The sequence below is a fragment of the Carlito syrichta genome, unplaced genomic scaffold (assembly GCF_000164805.1).
Source record: "Carlito syrichta isolate Samal-C Ts95f unplaced genomic scaffold, Tarsius_syrichta-2.0.1 Scaffold169247, whole genome shotgun sequence".
In the NCBI taxonomy this organism is placed as follows: Eukaryota; Metazoa; Chordata; class Mammalia; order Primates; family Tarsiidae; genus Carlito; species Carlito syrichta.
The window spans coordinates 1270722-1291143 of record NW_007113343.1 but is presented as its reverse complement, the minus strand read 5'-3'; the positions used below and the strand labels follow the sequence as shown (position 1 = coordinate 1291143).

General features: G+C 47.6%; 1 protein-coding gene across 13 annotated transcripts in view; it reads right to left on the bottom strand.

Annotated features, from left to right (window-relative positions):
* The window catches only part of MICAL2 (microtubule associated monooxygenase, calponin and LIM domain containing 2), a 152527-nt gene that overhangs the window by 45614 nt on the left and 86491 nt on the right, over window positions 1–20422 (bottom strand). For all 13 annotated transcript variants that reach the window (XR_002481526.1, XR_002481527.1, XM_021709223.1 and 10 more), the window contains exons 3-9: window positions 19398–19605; window positions 15688–15804; window positions 14056–14157; window positions 11121–11276; window positions 7012–7112; window positions 2005–2262; window positions 694–809 (exon numbers count right to left, since the gene is read on the bottom strand). Coding sequence is in view for 11 of the 13 variants with exons in the window: in XM_021709223.1 (XP_021564898.1) it covers window positions 694–809; window positions 2005–2262; window positions 7012–7112; window positions 11121–11276; window positions 14056–14157; window positions 15688–15804; window positions 19398–19605 (1058 nt within the window). In the remaining 2 variants the exon portion in view is untranslated. The remainder of the gene's footprint in view (window positions 1–693; window positions 810–2004; window positions 2263–7011; window positions 7113–11120; window positions 11277–14055; window positions 14158–15687; window positions 15805–19397; window positions 19606–20422) is intronic.

Genomic DNA, 20422 nt, shown 5'->3' with positions numbered 1-20422 from the left:
ATTGAGAAGAAACGGGTGACCGGGTGGAGGGGATACTGGCTCCTCCTCTGGGCAGTAGGCAGGGATATAGGGCTGGCAGCACAGCAACCTGTGGTTTTGCTATAACCATACTTGCCACGCTGCCTCCTGTGGCCTGCCCCCTGTGGCCATTGGTCTTCACGCCCAAGCTCATTAAAGGCCTGGCTCTACCCACGAGGTCTGACTACCCCCGACCCCCCATCTACCAGCTGTCACAGCCATGTGGTCAGCAGCAGGGGTCTGGGAGGAAACCCAGGATCTCAGCAGTGGGAGATGCTTGGGAAATCAGAGGACCCAACTCCCAGCCAGGGAAGGATACTCTGCACTGGCCTGAAAGACTCCCTCAAATAAGCCTTTCTAACTCTAAGCTGAATGAGCAATGTCAGGCTTCAGGGCTACCCCAGGTGAAGATTTCTTGTTGGCATCCAGGGCTTAACATCCTGACCACCAGAGAAAGTCACTGAAAGAGGTAGACTGTCACAGAGAAAGCATCCTTGGGGAAACTTGAGGGCCTTAATCAGGCCACATGTGGGAAGAGCAACTCGAAGGGGCAGAGGCTCTAGATACACACAGGCACCACCTGATGGGTGATCTCACTCTCTCTCCTGCCCGAACTTTTGATGTGGCCCTGCCTACCTGCCCCCACCAGCGAGGAGCCCTGCTGTCGAAGCTCACCGTTCAGCCAGCAGCTCCAGGGGAGGAGTGCCCTGATTCCAGCCCTTCACCATCCATGCCGTGTCAAAGGCTGCCAGGAAGCCACGGGCACACCCTGTGCCCATTGGCCAAAATGGCTGTAAAAGAAAATGTGCAAAATTCCAGTTGATTCTAAAAACACTCAGCCTATGATCCCACTGTACCCAGCACACATTGACTGCCAAGCCCGTGCAAGGATCTAGAGGGACAGAGAGGCGACAGGCCAGGGACCCTGCTACCTGCAAGGATTTACCACAAGCTCAAATAGCTGTAGCACAAAGTCAAATGTAAAGGGTGCTATGACATAGGGGCAGCAAAACTGCTTTAGGGATCAAAAAAGCCCAAATTCCGACCCTGGGAGAAGCAGACAGAAATCAGAGTGTTCTCCCTACAAGAGTTGTATTGAGCTGATATTAAAGAACGGACAGATTCTGATCGTGATCTACTAAGGAATAGTGTGAGCAAAGGCATGGTGGCTAGAAAGCACCAGAACCTGTTGAAAGAATAGCCGTACGGTCTGGGCACAGCATAGAGCACGGGAGGGGTGTAGAGAGAGGCCAAGCTGGGAAGGGAGACTGCACCAGAAGTAGGATGGGTGCCGGGTGCTCAAAGTAGGAGCTTGAGTTCGAGCCCATGTACAATGGTGCCCAAGGACTGATTCAACCAAGCTTGGTGCTAACTAGCTTGCCCCCTAAGCACCCAAAGCATGGTTTGAAATTGGACTCTTAGCTTGGGATAAATATATTATCTTTTTTTTTCTAGTCAGTGCTTACATTAAAAATGTATCCCTTCTGAAAACAATCCTTTAATCTAAGAATCCTTGCACTTACAGATTTTCTGGGAAGAATTTTTAGCAGAGAGGCCATGAATGGAAACTGGACTCTGGGGTCCACATGCCTCTCTAGTATTGTATATGAACTTCATGCTAAAAGGCCACAAAAGGCCACCCACATGAGGAAGAAGTCTTGGCCCAACCAAGGGGCTACATGCTCTGAGAAGGATGGTCCATGCAGCCCAACCAGGGCTGCCTGACTTTGTACTTCAACAAAGAAGTCAGCACAGAAGAGCCAGGAGAGGGAGGAGTAAGCCTCCCACCCACGCACAGGCAATGCAGGCTCCTCTGAATTTAGTGAGAGGGCAGGCTCTGAGTCCAGGCCCGGCTTGGCTAAGTCCTGCCAACTGGCTGAGAGCCTGTCCTTCCCCCGCTGCATGACGGCAGACACTGCCTGCCAAAACATAATTGCAGGATGTGTCTTGTAGCAGGAATGAAGGGGTTCCAAACGCGGGAGGTACCTCGAGCAAGCTGTCACCCACGAGGGCCACGAGGAGCTGGTGCGCCTGCCGCTCCCGTACCAGGGCTGCGTTCTCCGAGGCATACATGGAGGTGAAGTCAAACATGGCCACGTCGGGCTGGCCGTAGTGGTTCATGGCAAAGTCTAAGGATGGCAGCTGGTAGTTGGTGGCAAAGTCTGCAGCTTCCCGGGCATAGGAGAGCAGGCTGTCTTGGTTCACATTTTCTGCACACAGCAGCATCTCCGTGTCGATGTAGTCCTGGGGAACATCAAAACACGGTACGGCAACCTGCCCCGCCAATGGCCAGAATTCATACCTGCTTCTTGGCAAAAGGACTGGGAATGGATCTATGCAGTGAGGCTCATTAAAACAGAAACAGAGAATCAGGGCCAAGGGTACAAAAAGGAAATCAATCAGCCAGCTGAGAGGGTTATCACCATTGTGATTAAGCATCACATTTGGCTTTGAGCTTCCCAGCATCCAAGACAAAAGGGAAATGTGATATGTCACAGGGCTCTCCTTATCAGAAAGAAGGAAGCATAGAAATTCCTCAGGGGAGGGAATTTTTTCCTGGCATTAAATTCTAAAAGATCTGTCTCATGTAGGAATTTCAAAAGAGAATGCTGAGAATTGTAATGAACATTGTACTTGATAATGGTTTGGAGCAAACAACAAGCACATTTCATATGGCTGGTTCTCACGTTAACTTTCAATGCAATTAACAGAAAAAAAAGCAAGTCAGTAAGTGTGATATTATAATGAATTGAGCTAAGCTAATGTGGTCCAGACATGCTGTGCTTGGCGGTCAAACAAGACTGGGAAAAAAATGGGTACTCGGCATAAGTCTCAGACTTTCTCTCCAGAATCAGTTACCCTTTTTCTTGATGGGCTGAAGACCACTCAGAGCTTAGCTTTGCCTTTGGTGTTAATGTTACACTTTCCTGCTGGGGTGGAGACCCCTGAACTTAGAGGACAAGGATAGTCATCCTGAGTCAACACTGATCACAAACCACAGGATATCAGGAACTGAAGAAAGTCTAGAGTATTCCCTTAGTCTAAGCTGCTCATTTTGTGGCTAAAAAAACTAAAAGACCACCTTTTATAAAGTTGACACAAAACGTATAGACATCCAGGAGGGTACAGGGACCACTGTGTAAGATAAACCTAGGCTTTGGGACCAGAAAGAGCAACAGGTCCAAGTCTACCTCTGCTGGTTACTAACTGTACATTTGGGCAAGCTCTTTTTTTTTTTGTTTTTTTGAGTCAGGGCCTCACTCTGTCACCCAGGCTACAGTGCAGTGACGTGATCACAGCTCACCACAACCTCAAACTCCTGAGCTCAGGGGATCCTTCCACCTCAGTCTTCCAAGTAGCTGGGAATACAGGCATGTGCCACCACACCTGGTTAATTTTTGACTTTTTGTAGAGATGAGGTCTTGCTATGTTGCCCAGACTGGTCTTGAACCCCTGGGTTCAAACAATCCTCCTGCCTCAGCCTCCCAAAGTACTGGGATTACAGGCATGAGCCACCATACCTGGTCACACCTGGGCAAGCTTTTTAACTTTTCCAAGTCTCTGTGTTCTTATCCAGAACACAGGCATGACACATGCTTCACAGAGCCATGCGAGGGTTGAATGAGACTGTACACATGAAATCCCTAGCCCCACGTCCAGCACGTGGGAAGTGCTCAGTAGATGGGAATTCCTGTGCCCCATAATTCACGGTGCACAAAATGTGGCATATATGCATCCTAGACCCACCCGAGGCACCCCCATTTACAAAGGCCTTAACACGTACAATCCTGCCAACTGGCTCACCTCATCTACAACCAGGATGACCTACTGGCTCAACTTTCTGATTGCCGTGAGTTCAAATGCCCTTCTCTGGAAATTCTCTACCTCCACACCCAAACCACACCCCGCAAATCGCGATCATCACTTGTTCAAGGATGGGCCCTTTGTCCAAGATGAAGTTCCTGCTATTCCTCTGGTCCCTGTTCCTATAGTCATGTGATCACTTCCCCCAGCCCCCAAAAGTGTGGTGATGAGATGGGGGAAGCATGAATAGAGAGGTCTCAAGCACCCTCCACTCCAACATGCCCTGCACATCCCTGGGGTGGAACGGGTGACATTATACAATGGAGGCAATGCCTGGTGTGGATGTCCCATGCAGGTGTGTGGGAACCTGGCAAAAGGTGCCAGCCTCCAGGCTGCACCTGGATGAGAGCCCACTTGGCCTGGAGGGTCCCAGGGGTGTAGGTGGATGGCCGAAGGAGCAGAACCATAGGGAGCAGGTGAGAACAAGGGTAGGAGGGACAAAAGCAGGGGAAGAGGCAGGGTTCTAAGCAAAGTGGGCAGGCCCAGGGAGGTCGTTCTAGGAGAAAGGTGGGGCAGGAGGCTGAATTTGGGTCCCATTTTCTACAGGCCTGCAGTACTGAGGATACAGGATTCTAGACAGAGAGGAAGGGCAGTGGAGAGGGAAGCAGTAAGAATGAGCAAAGGGTGGGGACTCAATAAGAAAAGTCACTCCAAGGCCAGGCACAGTGGCTCACACTTGTAATCCCAGCACTATGGGAGGCTGAGGCGGGAGGATCACTTGAGCCCAGGAGCTTGAGACCAGCCTGGGCAACATGGTGAGATCTCGTCTCCACAGAAATAAAAAAATTAGCCAGGTGTGATGGCAAGTGCCTGTAGTCCTATACTTGGGAGGCTGAAGCAGAAAGATTGCCCAGGAGGTGGAGGCTGTGGTAACTTATGATCAAGCCACTGTCCTATAGCCTGGGCAACAGAGTGAGACCTTGATTAAAAAAAATAAATAAATAAATCACAGTCACCCCCGAGGCATGAGCTGGGAAAAGGCTGTGGACGGAAACAGGAAGTGAGGCAGTGTCTGCCGGTGCTTCAAACGAGGGTGGACTCCATAACGGGAGATCCCCTAGGCCATGCGCCTGCCTCGTGCCTCACACAGCTGGCAGCCATACTCCAAGCTCCCTCCCACCGTGAGGAGAACCATGTCCTGGGTCCAGGAATCCCCGCCCACATGTATGGGGGCCAGCAGAGTCAGGGTCCTGGGAGGTTCTGGGGTAGGACAACTTCCTGGTGAAGAAGAAAAAGACCAGTAGATACAGCTGGGAGCCCAGAGGCATAGCTTCTTGAGGAAGAAATTTACTCTTCCTTCAGCAGCCATGGAAAGAAACCTAGGGATCAGCTGGAAAAGGTGGGGAAGCTGGTAAGGGAAACTTCTTGACCAGTCAGTCATTCAACAAACATTTACTCAGCACCTTCTGTATACCCGAAGGAAGATGTGGATCCATACAGGAGATAAAAACAGAGGACTTGTCATTCCTCTGAGGAGCAAGAGAAGAATGCAAATTTAAGTAACTCAAGGTAGATAGGCCAGACAAATGCCACAGAGCTTGACTGGATGCCAGGAGGCTCAGGCTAGAGCTCCTTATACAGTCAAGTGTCCAATTCTCCAATTTCTAGATGAGAGTCTCTGTCTGGTACCTCGAGACCCTCAGCACCAGCTCAGAAATGCTCTGAGTGCTCTGAGGGGAAGAAAAGTCTTGGTGAGGATAACCATGGACCCGGAGAGGTTTTGACAATTGTCGAGGAGTCAAGTTGCCACGAGCAATATGTCATTGCCAGGCAAATGCCCCGGGATGACCTTTGAAGGTGACCTTAGCATCCCAGGAGGCCAAAGTACTTGGCCAGTGAAACATGAAACCCAATTGCCTGACTGCCCAGTACCCTCTCTGCAAAGATGCCCACTATCTGCACCCCTACATGGTCTTTACTATCCGACAGTCAACTCTAGCCTGAGGCGGGAATTTACAGGGGGATAGGTGTGGGGCGAGGGAAGAAGGGGATGCTGTCCCCCACAGACTTCCTAGCCAGTAGTGGGGCACAGATATGAAACCCATTACCCACCCACCCATGGCTGAACTCAGCTGGCTCCACCTAGCTCCCACACACAGCCCTGTCCACAACTCAGGCTCTCTGCAAACACCTGAGCTGAGGCAGAGGCAGCCCAGGGGACAGCTGGGTTACAAGTGTTGCCCAGTTGGCTGCCAGCACCAGTGAGTGGGAAGATAGGCGCATTCTTCTCTGACAAGCTTCAATGAATGGTCACCGCGCTGCCTGGGCTCCAGGCCGACACCCGGGGAGCAGGCTGGTATTGGGCTGCATGATCCTTATCTTGAGGATGCACCTGGGAGCAGCAACAGGGGCTCTGGAAAGGGTGGCAAACCTGACCAAAGAAGCTTCCAGCCACCCCTCCATATCTTTCTTCCTTCTAGTCCTACTCTGTATTTAAATACAATGCTGCAAAGCCATGAAGCATAGGCCAGGAAGCCAGCAGGACAAAAAAGCAGGTGTTCAAACAAGGCTGGTCACTGTCCTAGGTCCTCTGTATCTATGTATTTTTTAATTTTCTCCTTCCCAGAGCCCTTTCAGACAGAAACTATTACTTTTATTTTGTAGATGAGAAGACTGAGATTCAGGAGGAATAAATAGCTTGCCTATGATCTTGAATTACTGCGTGGCAGAGCCAAGATTCAGCTCGAGTTCTTCTGACTGCACAAATAGTGAGCTTTTTCCCAAACCACAGCAAGGGTCCATCCACAGTGTGACAGTCACAGGTGAAAGCATCTCTATGTCCTGCAAGGACAAGGAGCTACCATCTGCTTCCAAATGACATGTGACTTCCCAGAGGAGGGGCAGGGGCTGAATGAGACTTGGGGAAGGAAGAGACTCAGCTGATCTGCATCAACACCTGGGTGAAGGTCTCACAAGGGATGCCACGCACCTCTCTGCAGAAAATTCTGTGTATTGGCACTGGCTCAAACAACACCAAGGGAAGATGGTGGTGAGTGGGCAGTCCTTCCCCCACCTCTCTCCTTACTCAGTGTCTGGCGGGATGTGTGATCTCACACCTGCTGATGCCACTAGCCAGCCCAGGTCACAAGGGAAAAGTCAATTGGGACACCACAGCCAAGAGGTACGTACGTTGATGATGACACCTTTGTCGAGCAGGCTCTGCTTCTTAGCCGTCATGACAAAATAGTGAGTGCTGTCCTTGTAGTAAACAATGTTCTCAAGATCAATCCCTGAAAACAGATGCAGTCACAGACTCAGTATTATGTCCTCAGTGTCAACTGTGTGCCAGGAACTGTATGTCGCTTCATTCTGAGTCTCATTATTTATCTGTAGAATATTTGTGTTTGACAAGCTTTTAGAACATACAAGAAAGAGATAAAGTAGAGTGCCAGAACTTACCCAAGTTAAAGCAACCAGCTCCTGTAGGCCCGCAAAGACATCATGTCTATTAAAACCCACAATGTCCGTATGGGCCGTGGATCAGTATTTCTAAGTTAGAGTTGGAAAACTGTAGAGAGGCCAAGGGCTTGCCACTGGCTGCAGAAGCCAAGCAACCACTCAGCTGGATTTGAACCCAAGCCTATCTGACTCCAAATCCCGTCCACCATGCCCTCTGTGCGACCATGGCTGCATGGAGCAGTGGGAATTCTCTAGAGACTACGCTAAGGGATGTTTCTACCCCTTTCCTGTTTATATGTGAAAACTCAGGTGCCACGGTAGGAACAACTCTGGGAAGATGGCTGGGTGCCATCTCACTGTACTTCCCAAACACTGCAAAACAGCTCACAGACTAGGCTTGTGCACTTAAAACCCTGCGGTGAGAGGACAGCTTAGCTCAGTAGCCCTCAAGGGGTGGTCTCTGGCCAGCCAGTAACACCTGAGAACTTATTAGAAATGCAAGTTATCAGGGACTCATCCCAGGCCTCCTGAATCAGAGAGCCTAGGATAGGGCCAGCACATTGCATTTTGACACCGTCTCTGGGTGATTATGATTCACACTCAAGCTTGAGAATGACTGGCTTAGCTTATTTGAGGGGAGAGGAAGGAACAAACCCGTGGCAACATATCAGCATTCAACACAAGGTGTGCTGGGTCACCATAGGAACACCTTTATTACAATTAAATAGGAAGCAGCCATCAGTGCAGACGGCCCCAGGGAGAATCAGTGGAAATTCACCACTGTCACTGTGTGAGGGGACCGCTGTGAAAGATGGCCGAAGGTGGCAACCTGACAGAAAGGTAAAAGGAAACTCATTGAGATGTGTGGAAAAACACATCAATTTCTATTTGGTGATTTAAGTGTTTATTTTCTTGGTTTTCGAAGGGAAGGGAGGGCTGGAGAATTCTTAAATCATTCAACAGGACATAATGCGCTGGAAGGAAATATTAAAGCTTGTAATAAAATAATGCAACTGTGGTGAAACGCAGAGGTTGGGCAGTGAGCTCACACCCTTGTGGGCAGCAAGAGGCAGAGTCTGGCTCAATAACGAATCCTTTTCTAGAAAATGGTCTTAAAGAAATAATTTAACAGAAGCAGTGTTATCTGTAACAGCAAATAACTGGCAGGCCTAAATCAGAGGTCAGCAAATTTTGTTTTGCAAAGGGTCAGCTGGTAAATATTTCTGGCTCTGTGGGCAATATGGTCTCTGTCGCAATGGCTCACAGTGGAAGCAGTCATCGATAGCAATGTAATAAATAGGTACAACTGTGCTATAATCAACCTTTGTCAATGGGCATTGAAATTTGAATTTTATACAATTTTTATGTGTTGCAAAATATTATCCTTTTTATTTTTTTCTTCAGCCCTTTAAAAATATGAAGCCAGCTGGGTGCCATGGCTAACACCTGTAATTCCAGCACTTAGGGAGGCCAAGGAGGAAGGATCGATTGAGCCCAGGAGTTTGAGACCAGCCTGGACAACATAGCAAGACTTTATCCCTACAAAAGACAAAAAAATTAGCCAGGTGTGGTGGTGTGTGCCTATAGTCCCAGCTACCCGGGAGGCTGAGGAGAGACAATTACCTGAGCCCAAGGAGTTCAAGGCTGTGGCAAACTGTGATCGTACCACTGTACTCTGGTCTGGGTAACAGAGTGAAACCCTGTCTCAAAAAAATTAAAAAATGAAAATAAATAAAAACATAAAACCATTCTTAGCTCGGAGGCAACACAAAAATACATCACCAGCCATAGTCTGCCAATTCTTGTTTTAAATGCTTTGGTGGTAACAATACATCTACTTGAGGTATCCTGCAGCCCCTAAAACTGACCATCGGAAAGACTATGTTTAGAATGTGATGTTGAATGAGAAAAGCAGAATAGCAGAATATGGACTACAATGAGGGCCGGAACTATGTAAAAAGCAAGCAGGTGGAAAATTATGGAAAAAGTGTACATAACTATGAAGATCATGTCTGCGCCAGGTGGTCAGACTGTGTCTGATTTATTTTCATTATAAAGATTTTATTTCACATTGTTAAATTGTTTAACATAGTTGTTACGCTGCCTTTCCTTTTTTTTTTTTTTGAGTTGGAGTGGCATACTCACGGTCACCCCAGCAATGTCAGCTGGGCTCTGGCGATCCTTCCACCTCAGCCTTCCAAGTAGCTGGAACTACAGGCATGTGCTACCACGCCCAGCTAATTTTTTGATTTATTGTAGAGACAACGTCTCACCATGTTGCCCAGGATGGTTTCGAACCTGTGGGCTCAAGCAATCCTCTCACCTCAGCCTCCCAAAGTGCTGGAATTAAAGGCTTGAGCCACTGCGCATGGCCTACACTGCCCTTTCAAGGAGACATATATGTATTTTAAATCAGGTTAAAAAGAAAGGCAGGCTTGGTGGCTCAGCCTGTAATCCTGACATTGGGAGACTGAGGCAAATGGATTGCCTGAGCCCGTAGGTTCAAGACCAGCCCAGGCAACTTGATGAGACCTCGTCTCCACAATAAATCAAAAACTATCCAGGCGTGGTAGTGCACACCTGTAGTTCTGGCTACTTGGAAGGCTGAGATGGAAGGATCGCCAGAGCCCAGCAGGTCGACCCTGGGGTGGCCATGAGTATGCCACTACACTCCAGCTCGGACAACAGAATGAGACTCCAACTCAAAAGAAAAAAGAAAAAAAAGCCTAGAATTGACTTAATTGGGGACAAGTGACTCATCCCTCTCTTTTCCCTTACCCTGTTTTGTTTTTCTACACTATCCTCATCCTCACCCAATGTGTGCTTATTTATTTGTGTACTGACTATCTACCCCCATAGAATACAAACTCCAGGAGAGAGGGACATCGTTTTGCTTACTGCTTTGTCTCAGGCCCTTGAACAGCATCTGGCACATAGTAGACATTCAGTAAATATTTATTGAGTGAATAAGTCAATACTTTCTATCCTCAAGGCCCTTGACTAGGTGTCAACTGATTGAAGTAAGCGTCCCGTTCCCTGGGAGTCCCTGGACATCCCTCATGGGAAAGGGCAGTTGTTGCACTGCACAAAAGCACCTCGACTTCTACAGGTATCACCCACAGGTTATTGTCTCCCTCCTCGGAATGTTCCCGAATATCATGCTGACCTTGGGCACAGCGCTGGCTATCCTGCATTAAGATATTTAGTGGGTATCCCCACTAGACAGGGAGGGATCATGTCCATTTCCAATTTGTACCCCACAATATTGAAAATTGACATATAATGGGCATTCTGTAAATGTCGACCTCATAAATAAATTTTTTTTTCCTGAGTTGGAGTCTCACTCTGTTGCCCAGGCTGGAGTGCAGTGGCACACTCACGGCCACCCCAGCATCAAACTGCTGGGGTCCGGTGATGCTTCCGCCTCAGACTTCCAAGTAGCGGCAACTACAGGTGAGTGCTACCACGCCTGGTTAATTTTTTGATTTACTGTAGAGACAAGGTCTCGCCAAGTTGCCCGGGCTGGTCTTGAATCTGCGGACTCAGGCAATCCACTTGCCTCAGCCTCCCAAAGTGCTGGGATTGCAGGCTATAAATAAATTCCTATTTATTCTATTTATCTCATTTCATATACAACATCCAGAACATTCCCTCAAGAACCTCTCTTGTTCTTGAAGGAATCTTGTGCATTTATCACTTATCCTAAGGAGAAATCTCTGATTCCACTCTGTCGGAGTGAGTCCCTCCAGTCTCAAGAGCTGGAAAGCCAATAATGCCTCTCTAAACTCTAGAAACTGTGGACCGTAGCTTGATGCTTGGGAGAAAGGTGAAGGTCCCACCTGTTTCTTCTTTAAGGTCCTGAAAAAATTTCTGATTGAAGATGAAAGCCACACCGCTAATCTCTTCCACCTTGGCCTCAGCTGTGCTGTTTCTGTTTATGAAGTTGGCGGTGATTGCAATAGCCAGCTTCCCACGGAATTCTTTTCTTCTGAACCCTGCGTGAGGAGACAGGAAAAAGTGGGTCTATCTTCTGGAAGTGGTGTGAAGACTGAAAAAGATTACCAAGAAAGCTATCCTCAAATGCCCCACAGGCTACTGAAACTAGAACCTTGAAGCTTTAGAGGACAGCAGCAGGCAGAAATACCAAGAAAGAAACATGTCACTAGAGGTCTTGCAAAGTCAGTGGGACTTTGTCCTTTTCTAAAACCTATAGTATCTGGTTAGGCTTCAGCATACTAAGGGTGCAAGTGACCATCCCCAACAGGCTACCACAAAGCTCACCCTTTTAAAGATGTTTCAGGCATTGTTGCTAGAGATACTTACGAGAGACCCGCATGCACTTTGAACTCACAGGATTAAAACTACTTTGTTGGCATTTTTCATGTTTTTTTTCCCCCTTTTGAAAAGTAGGATTATTAGATTGAATTCCTGCAGGACAAGGATTTAATATATTTTCTTTGTATCTCCAATTGTTATAGGTTGTATTGTTGAAGATGTTGTTCATATGTTAAGTCCTCACCCCCAGTACCTCAGTAAGTGACCTTATTTGGAATTAGTGTTATTGTAGACATAATTAGTTAAGATGAAGTCATACAGAAGCAGGGTGGGGCCTTAATCCAATATGGCTGGTGTTATTCTAAAAAGGGGAAATTCGAAGACAGAAACACACAAGAAGAACGTCATGTGAAGTTGAAGGCAGAGATCAGGATGATGCTTCCACAGGCAAAGAACACCAAAGATCACCAGTAACCCCAGAAGCTAGGAGAGGGACATAGAACCCATTCTTCCTCACAGCTCTCAAAAGGTACCAATTCTGCTGACACCTTGATCTTGGATTTCCAGCCTCTAGAATTGTGAGACAATACATTTCTGTTGGCTAAGTTCCTCAGTTTGCGGTACTTAGTTAGGGCAGCCCTAGGAAACTCATATACAAATTCTCAGGGATGAGCTCTCAGTACTCACTGAATAAATGTATAATGAATAGACAGAATTCTAACTAGCAGTTAATTTAGTACTCCAAATCTTCAGAAAGCTTATCATTTTCCGTGATTCACATTAACATTGCTTTTGAGTGGTGGTAACACAGAGGATCACAGCAGATGGTCACTTTTCAACAGTGTCTCCCTCCTAATCACCTGCTTGCTGGCATCTGACCATTCCTGCAATTCCAGGTCCCCTGCCTCCAGGCATGCTGGGTGCTTTGTGTAATTCCAGGTGTCTATCCACAGGTGCAGACTCTCAGGACATGACCTTCCCTCAGCTGCCTTTGGGAAGCCCCTGCACATCTGCTCATACTGTACTCCAGGCTCACACTGATTCTTGGTCGCCTCTATCAACAGTTTCTTTGACTTGAGAACCTTGAGTTTCTATTCAATACCCCTCCTTTGTATCATTCTTCATTACACCTTTGTCCAAAAGGCCAGACACTGCCATTGTTCTTTAGTCTAGCATTTCTCGACTGGGGGTGATTTTTCCTCATAGGTGCCACTTGGCAATATGTGAAGACATTTGTGGTTGTCACACCTGGGGATGCTACTAGTGTCTAGTGAACAGAGGCCAGGGATGCTCCAAACATCCTACAATGCACAAGACAGCCCCTAACACAAAGAATGACATGACTCCAAATGCCAATAGAGCCAATACCGAGAAATCCTGCTCTGGTCTATCCAGGTGGTTCTGACTGACTCAAAAGGCTCATCCTTCCCACTGTTCTTTCCATGTCCATGAAATGCCAAACTGTACTCAAGCTACAATAGATCCTGGATTTCCAAATCTACAGATTTACATTTTTACCAAACCACCAACGTAACCCATACATTCTAATAGTATGGCATCCAGGTTGGCTGCTTAAAAATTCCCTGTCCGATGTTGCTTCATGATAGTGGGAGGTGGCTATGGAAGGGAAGCGAGAAGGGTGGGACCAATAGCCTGGCTGCATGGTTAGATGGGAAGGGCTCTAGCTAGGCGGCCCACACATCCTGAGTCCTCCAAGATCAGCCCTGTTCCAGGGGATATGTCCTATCCTCAGAGGATGTGCCCTTTCAATCAGGCATCTGCAGCCTGTGGCCCTGGAGGGGGTGGCTCCAAAGGCAGAACTACCTCTAGTCTACGGGATGCCATGTAGGGCCACGTTGTTTACAACTGTGGTCCCCAGCGAGCACAGTTAACCTGTGGACTGGTCAGTCTTGGAAGGGTAGAGATAAAGGAAGTTTTTCCTGGTACTGGGTTTTCTCTCTCAAACTGTCTGGATCTCACTGCAAAGAGAGCAAGTGATATGTCCAGCTTTTGAGCTCAGAGAAACATGACTTCGCACCTTGACAGTTTGGCAAGACTTACATGCCCAGCAGTGGGTGTGCTGAAAAGTTATGAAAAGAGACAGCTCCTTCTTCAAGTGTAAGTAGTAATACACTTAAAAGTGAACGAATCCCGTTACTAGAATGAAAACGTTTACCTTACACCAAGTATAAAGTGCTTAGCACCATGGCATGCACATTTCCACATACTAGTCCTTTCCCAGCCCTCATCACAACACTCTGAGAGTGTCCTGCTCTTGACAGTTGAGAAGACTGAGGTGGAGACGGAAACAAATGGCTGTCCTCATACTCTGAGCCTCATGGGAGGATGGGCCACTCTACCTCAGGAAGGACAGGACAGTCTGCCCTTCTATCCAGACCCCCATCCAGCTTTGGCACCCATTATCTTGCCCACCTTCTCCACCACTCACCCCCCCTCCATATGCCCCCTCATCCCTAACCCAAAAGGAACAGCCTTCACCTTCCAGAGTGCTCCTGCGGCCATCGGCACCAATGATGACGTCAAACTCAAACTCCGACAGAGAGTGATCTGCGGGGAGGAATTCTGCCCGCCAGCCAATTTCTACCAGGACAGAAACATAAGATGAGTTGACAGAGAGGGGTGGGAAGAGAGATGATTATAACACCTCTATGCTGGCCGTGAGAAATGGATGGTGCAACCAGGTATATGCATCCCGGGCAGAGCCTCCAGAGGAAAGGGCTAGAACTGCCCAGATTCCCCCTCAAGTTCAGACCAGGATGAAGTAAACCAGCAACACCAACTCCATGCCTGGTTTTACTGGTCTCTACTGGGAGACTATTCTCAGTGGTTCTCAAACTAGTCTCACTTGCACCTTATTTTTCAAGAGATTCTACCATGTTCTCTTCACAGGCTCCCATATTCCTCAGTGCCTTCCATTGCTAAATAGACTCAAAAGAATGTGCAGGGTGTAATGAGACCAGTCTTAATTTCTGTTTCATATTCAACATGTTCTCTTGTGTGGTATACTGTCTTTTGCTAAAACCTTTTCAAGTGAAGCCTGGCTGGTTACCCAAAATTAAGATTTACTGTCCACTAGAGGCTTGGAAAAAATTAGGAGCACATAGTCTCTGTATGCTAAGTAATGAATACTGTCCTGCTGCAAAAAGTAACTAAAGCCTCCTCCTGAATCCTCAAATATTCTGGGCAGAGGACAGGGTTACCCTCAGGAAACTACGAGGTCTTTGGCACTATGCTGGCCCCAAACTCAAAGCCCTTTCCAAGCAGTAGAAGATTTTGAAAGTAAGATGCAGAGGCATCATGAATACCACTCTCTGACCATGGTATGTATATAAGGTGAGAACTTAAATAGTCATACTAAAAGGAAAAAGAAAAGCATGACTAACTGAGACCTATTTATATAGATGGACTTTACAGTTTACAAATTATACTGTAATGGTTAAAATATAGTTAAGATATTATATACTAAATAATATCCTGAACTTTATTTCATGATTGCTCTAGAAACTTCACTTTCTTTTTTTTTGAGTTGGAGTCTCACTCTGTCGCCCAGACTGGAGTGCAGTGGCCGCTCCCGGCCACCGCAGCCTCGACCTGCTGGGCTCCGGTGATGCTTCCGCCTCAGCCTTCCAAGTAGCCGGAATTATAGGCATGCACTACCATGCCCGGCTGATTTTTTGATTTATTGTAGAGATGAGGTCTCGCTGCCCAGGCGGGTCTCGAACCTGCGGGCTCAGGCAATCCACTCACCTCAGCCTCCCAAAGGCGCAGGATTACAGACTGAGCCACCAAACCCAGCGAAACTTCACTTTTTTTACTGGATTTTAAAACATCTTGTGAGTATAATTAGTGCATCCACATATCTAGGTATGAAACTTGCCAAAGTAGTATCCTCTAGGCACAGGGTAACCAAATCATACGTTTAATGGCTTAATAATAAATCTCCTGGGAGCTGAAGAGCCATGGTCAAAAAGCGTAAAACATCCTTCAGAGGAATGACGCCAGACAGCTCCAAGTAAGAACAACTCCTCCAGAAACATCCTCCGGCAACTGCAAATGTGTTTCCATTTGCAATATCTGATTTCTAGACAGAAAAGGAAATCGATACTCTACTTTGATTTTCTTGATCTTCAGGAGGCTCTAGAACCTTCACAAACTCCACATTCACATGGATTTCAACCCCCAACATCAGGGCCACCTTGAATAGGATGAGCTGCAGTTGACGAATACCTGTCAGGAAGGAAGGAAGGAGAGAGATGAACTGCCCGTAGCAATGCCTGAGTGCCTCTTGCGTGCAGAATACTGCACAATCACCACTGCTCTGTGATCTCTGAGCCCAGCAATACAACAACAGTGATCAGCCTTGAGCGCTATTTTAGGTGCAAAGCACTCTGTGTTTTCTCATTTAACCCTTGGGATCATTAGCCTCATTTTATAGATGAGAAATTGAGACTTAACAAGGTGAGGTGACCTGCCTGAAGTCACATAAGCAGTAAAACTAGCGTGTGGACCCAGGCCTGTCTGATCCCAAGATCCTGCGCTAGCCGTTAGATAATGCTTTGGTGAGAGAGGCACTCTCTTTCTGGCCTCTTTCCCCAGCTAGGGTCTGGGTTTGATGAGTGCAGATGCAGAGAGGAGCAAGCAGAGAGTAAAGGAGCATAAGTCAAGTCAGTGGTCAGTGACTCACTATACGGGGCCTCTGCCTCAGCTCTTGGTCATCCTGTGGTGAGGGGTGGGGTAGGAAATTCTCCCCCCAAGCCAGGCCATGGTTCACCATCTCTAATCCACTCTTCAAAACTCCCCCAATGAGTGGAACCTCATTTCTTGATTTTGTCTCCGGCCATTCAGCATAAATGGGGTTGCCTCCAAGTATTTTTATGCAAAGTGAGAAGTTTTAAACTTTCCGTGGGCCCCCCCGTATTTAGTGGGCTTAGCTCATTTAACATTTTTTTGAGTATCTACCATGTGCCAGGTGTCATGCTAAGAGACATGGAACATACCTTTTAATGGAGGGAACAGAGGTAAAGAGAATGGGGCAGGGAATGGTGTTGGGGGAGGGGGTGGTAGTGGCAGAACAGGGCCTGATCCAGGGTCCTGAAAGCCAAGAGAAGAGGGACCATCCCATAGAGAGATGAAGAACTATGAAGACTACAAGAGGCCAGGGTACTTGGGGGTTAGGAAGCTTCTGGAGACCTTGGTGATCTCTTCAGTGCTGTGGTAGGAGAAATCAGACTGCAGTCTTGGAAGGTGTCAATGGAAAGTATATGCCAAGTCTGCACATCCTCTTTCTAGGATAAATACTTTGAAGCAGGAAAGGAAACGGGGCAACAATGGAGGCCTGAGGAGGAGGCATGAGGTGAGGAACAGGAGGACTCAGTGATGGGCAGAAAGTGGGGAAGGAAGCCAGAGAATCTGGAGTCAGAAGGGAGGCAGCCAGCTCTGCTCTGATGTGGGGTGGGAGGAAGGAATGGGTGGCAGAGAAGGGAAGTGGGGCTGGAACAGGGTGCCGCCAGTGGCTGCTTTTCCCCAGAGCCTAGGAGGGAGGCCATCTGCTAGAAACAAGGAGGCTATGCTGGAGGTTTGGAGCAGCTACAGTGGGAACTGCAGAAGGACGCAAAAACAAGACAAATCAAGGACTGCTGAGCACTGAGGACACGGCTGGGCTGGAAAGGAAGCCAGTCTGCTGGGGTTTAAAGAACCCGACCCACCTTCTGCCATGAACCATCCTTCCAGGGGAGGCCTGGCCGCTCCTTAGCTTCCTAGGCTAACTGGCTTGAGCACACAGTAGATGCTCAATAAATTCTCCCTGCCTCCCTTCTCATGGGTACCAGAGCTACCCTCGACAACCATTCTTCTGGCAGCCTCAATCTCATTTCCAGATTCCTGCCAGCACATCTGCATGTTAAGGCACTTCCATGGGCTAGGCGTTAAATGAGAGCCCCATCACTGAGACAGAGAGGGGCTCCTAGCCAGGAAACCAGCCCAGCTGCCCAGGGCCCTCACAAGACCTCCTGGTGCTTAGCTCTGCCGGTCACAGGGACTTGATGAGAAAGAGGTGCTCAATGTTGCCATTCTAAATTGGTCACTGACATACATTCTTCCGTGGGTGGCAGAGAACATTCTAAAAGCTGACACTGCAGCTTTCTAAGCAAATCCAAATTTCTTTCCGTTGGACTTCTGGAATTTTCTCATCCCAAAGCGGGAATAAACTCTGGGGCCACTGCTGGTAATTCCTCTTGCGTCTGAATGAATTACACCCCATGTGGCTGATAATTTTCTCCAGTCATTCCCATCAATTCTTGTCCACATAGAGAATGTGGTCTCAGCACTGTCCTCTCACCCCTCTCCACAGAAAGACACCGGTTGTGGGAGCAGCTCTGGGTTCTGAAGTCTGGGGACTGTGGCTGCTTCTTCCTTACTGTTGACCATTGGATGCAGAACATTTTCCTGAGCACCTACTATGTATGCCAGGCATAGTGCTAAACACATTACACACTTGACCTCATTTAATCTTCTTAGCAATATTGAGAGACAGGAATTAGTCACAGCTTACAGGAGATAAAATTGAGGTTAGAAGAGGGTAAAGAATTTGCCTCAAGTTGGACAGAAATGGAAAGAACAGATTTTGGACTCAGAATCTGTTAACCTCCTGGGCTTTTGTGGGTGACTATTGCTATAGATTTGTCCCTCGATATATGCAGGGGATTGGTTCCAGGACCCCCAAGTGTTCAAGAATCTGTGCATACACAAGTCAAGCAGCCAGTCCCACAGAACCCAAGTATAGGTAAAGTTGGCCCTCCGTATAGGTGGGTTGCCATCCTTCAAATACTGAACTTTTCATCTGCGTTTAGTTGAAAAAAGCCCATATATAAGTGGACTCTTGCAGTTCGGGCCTGTGTTGTTCAAGGGCCAACTTTGTATAAAATGGCAGAGCTGCATGGAAGAATGTGCCTGTCCAAAAACCCGTCTGTACAGACCTTGTCCCGAGAGACCCAGGCTTACACAGCATCAGGGCAGAAGGGTCTCAGCGCTCATCTTACCCTGTGTAAGCTTTCAGGGATGGTCCAGGACCTGAATCTGTGTTCTCTACTTCCCTTCATACTCTGGCTGAAGGCCCATTATGATGCTCTCTCACTTTCTTTTTTTTTTTTAAAGCAGGATTTATTGAGCAGACAGAAAAGCTCCCACAGTGGGAGGGAACCCCAGGGGGTTGCCCCTCTCCCTTTCTAAAGCTCAAGTTTTTAAAGCTGTGCTATGGGATCTGTCAGCTAACATGCATCCAGTCATGTCATTCCTCTGTTCTAGAACCTGCCATGGCTCCAGCACCGGAAGCACAATGTGTAAATGTCTTTGCATGGAGAGTCTCAACTTTCTGGCCCATGGAGCAGTTTTGTGTGGCTTCCTCCTCTGAACTCTCCTAGTAAGTGTGACAACTCTATTAAAGCACATTTTACTACTCACAAAATCTTGGTGAACTCCCTGAGGGTGCAGACTATGCTATTTACCTCTTCAGTTTTCCTGTATCATTCATTCATCCAACAGATGTTTATCAAGCATCTTTATGTGCCGGTACTCTCTTATGCCTGAAACATTCTGGTGATGAAGATATGCCACAGTCCCTGACCTCATGATGCTTACAGCTGAGTGGGATGTGGCATAGGACCTAGAGAATGGCCCTTCTCTAAGAGTTCACTAGTTGCATGTATGAAGCCCCCAGGATCTTGCAAGACAGAACAATCTGGGGACTCTTAGATATGGAGAGATATGTCCCATCCAGCATCAGCCCCCTCCCTTCATGGGGTCCCACCACAGGCTCCACTCACTGATGTGGTCGATGGAGCCGGCACAGAACTTCCCGTAGAACTTCTTGGCTCCCAGGCCCCGCAGGTCGTGGATGGTGAAAGGCCAGAGGTGCAGCACATTGTTCCGGGAGAAGGTATCCCTCTTTTCCACCACAACCACTTTGGCTCCCAGGTAGGCGAGTTCAATGGCAGTGCGCAAGCCACAGGGTCCTCCTCCAATGACGAGACACTGCAGAGGTAAGAGAGGAGAGAGACTCTTGGTAACCTCTAGCATCACAGACACGGACCCCTAGTCAGCAGTGAAACTGAGGCACAAATCTCAGTCTACCTGAATCAACCAACACGTGAAAGCTGTGCACCTAGTAGTAGCTGCTAATTCAGCCTATATACCACCATCTTCAGCAAACCCTAAAAAGGTATTAAAGTAAGCAAAAGAGTATAGACATAAAAATGTCAGGTCAAGGTGTAGCTTATGAGATGGGAAGAAATGGACTACATTTTCTAACCCTAGAATGTTCACGACTATGCTTATGAAACATAAGAGTTAAAGGAGGATTTACCAGGTACAGTACCTGTGGGCCTACCATGTACCAGCCACTATGCCAAGCCCTGTGAGGGACGCAGGGTGGAGGGACTTGGTGAGGAGGCACATGAGCTTCACAGTCCAAGTGAACTGGGTCTAAATCCCAGCTCTGGCATTTGACTGCTTAGTTTCCTGATCTGTGAAGTGGGTCTACTGCTCTTTCCTCAGAGAGTTATTGCAAATAACATCACTTTTCAAAAGCTTATGGTACATGTTTGTGATCTTGGATTAGGCAATCGTTTCTTAGAAAAAAAAACTGATAAACTGGACTTCATCCAAATAAAAACGTTGGTGCTTCAAAGGCCATTACCAAGAAAGTGAAAAGACAACCCTACAGATGGGAGAAAATATTTGCAAATCATACATCTGATAAGGGACTTGTATCCAAAACATATAACAAATCGTTACAATTTTTTTTTTTTTTTTGAGTTGGAGTCTCACTCTGTCGCCCAGACTGGAGTGC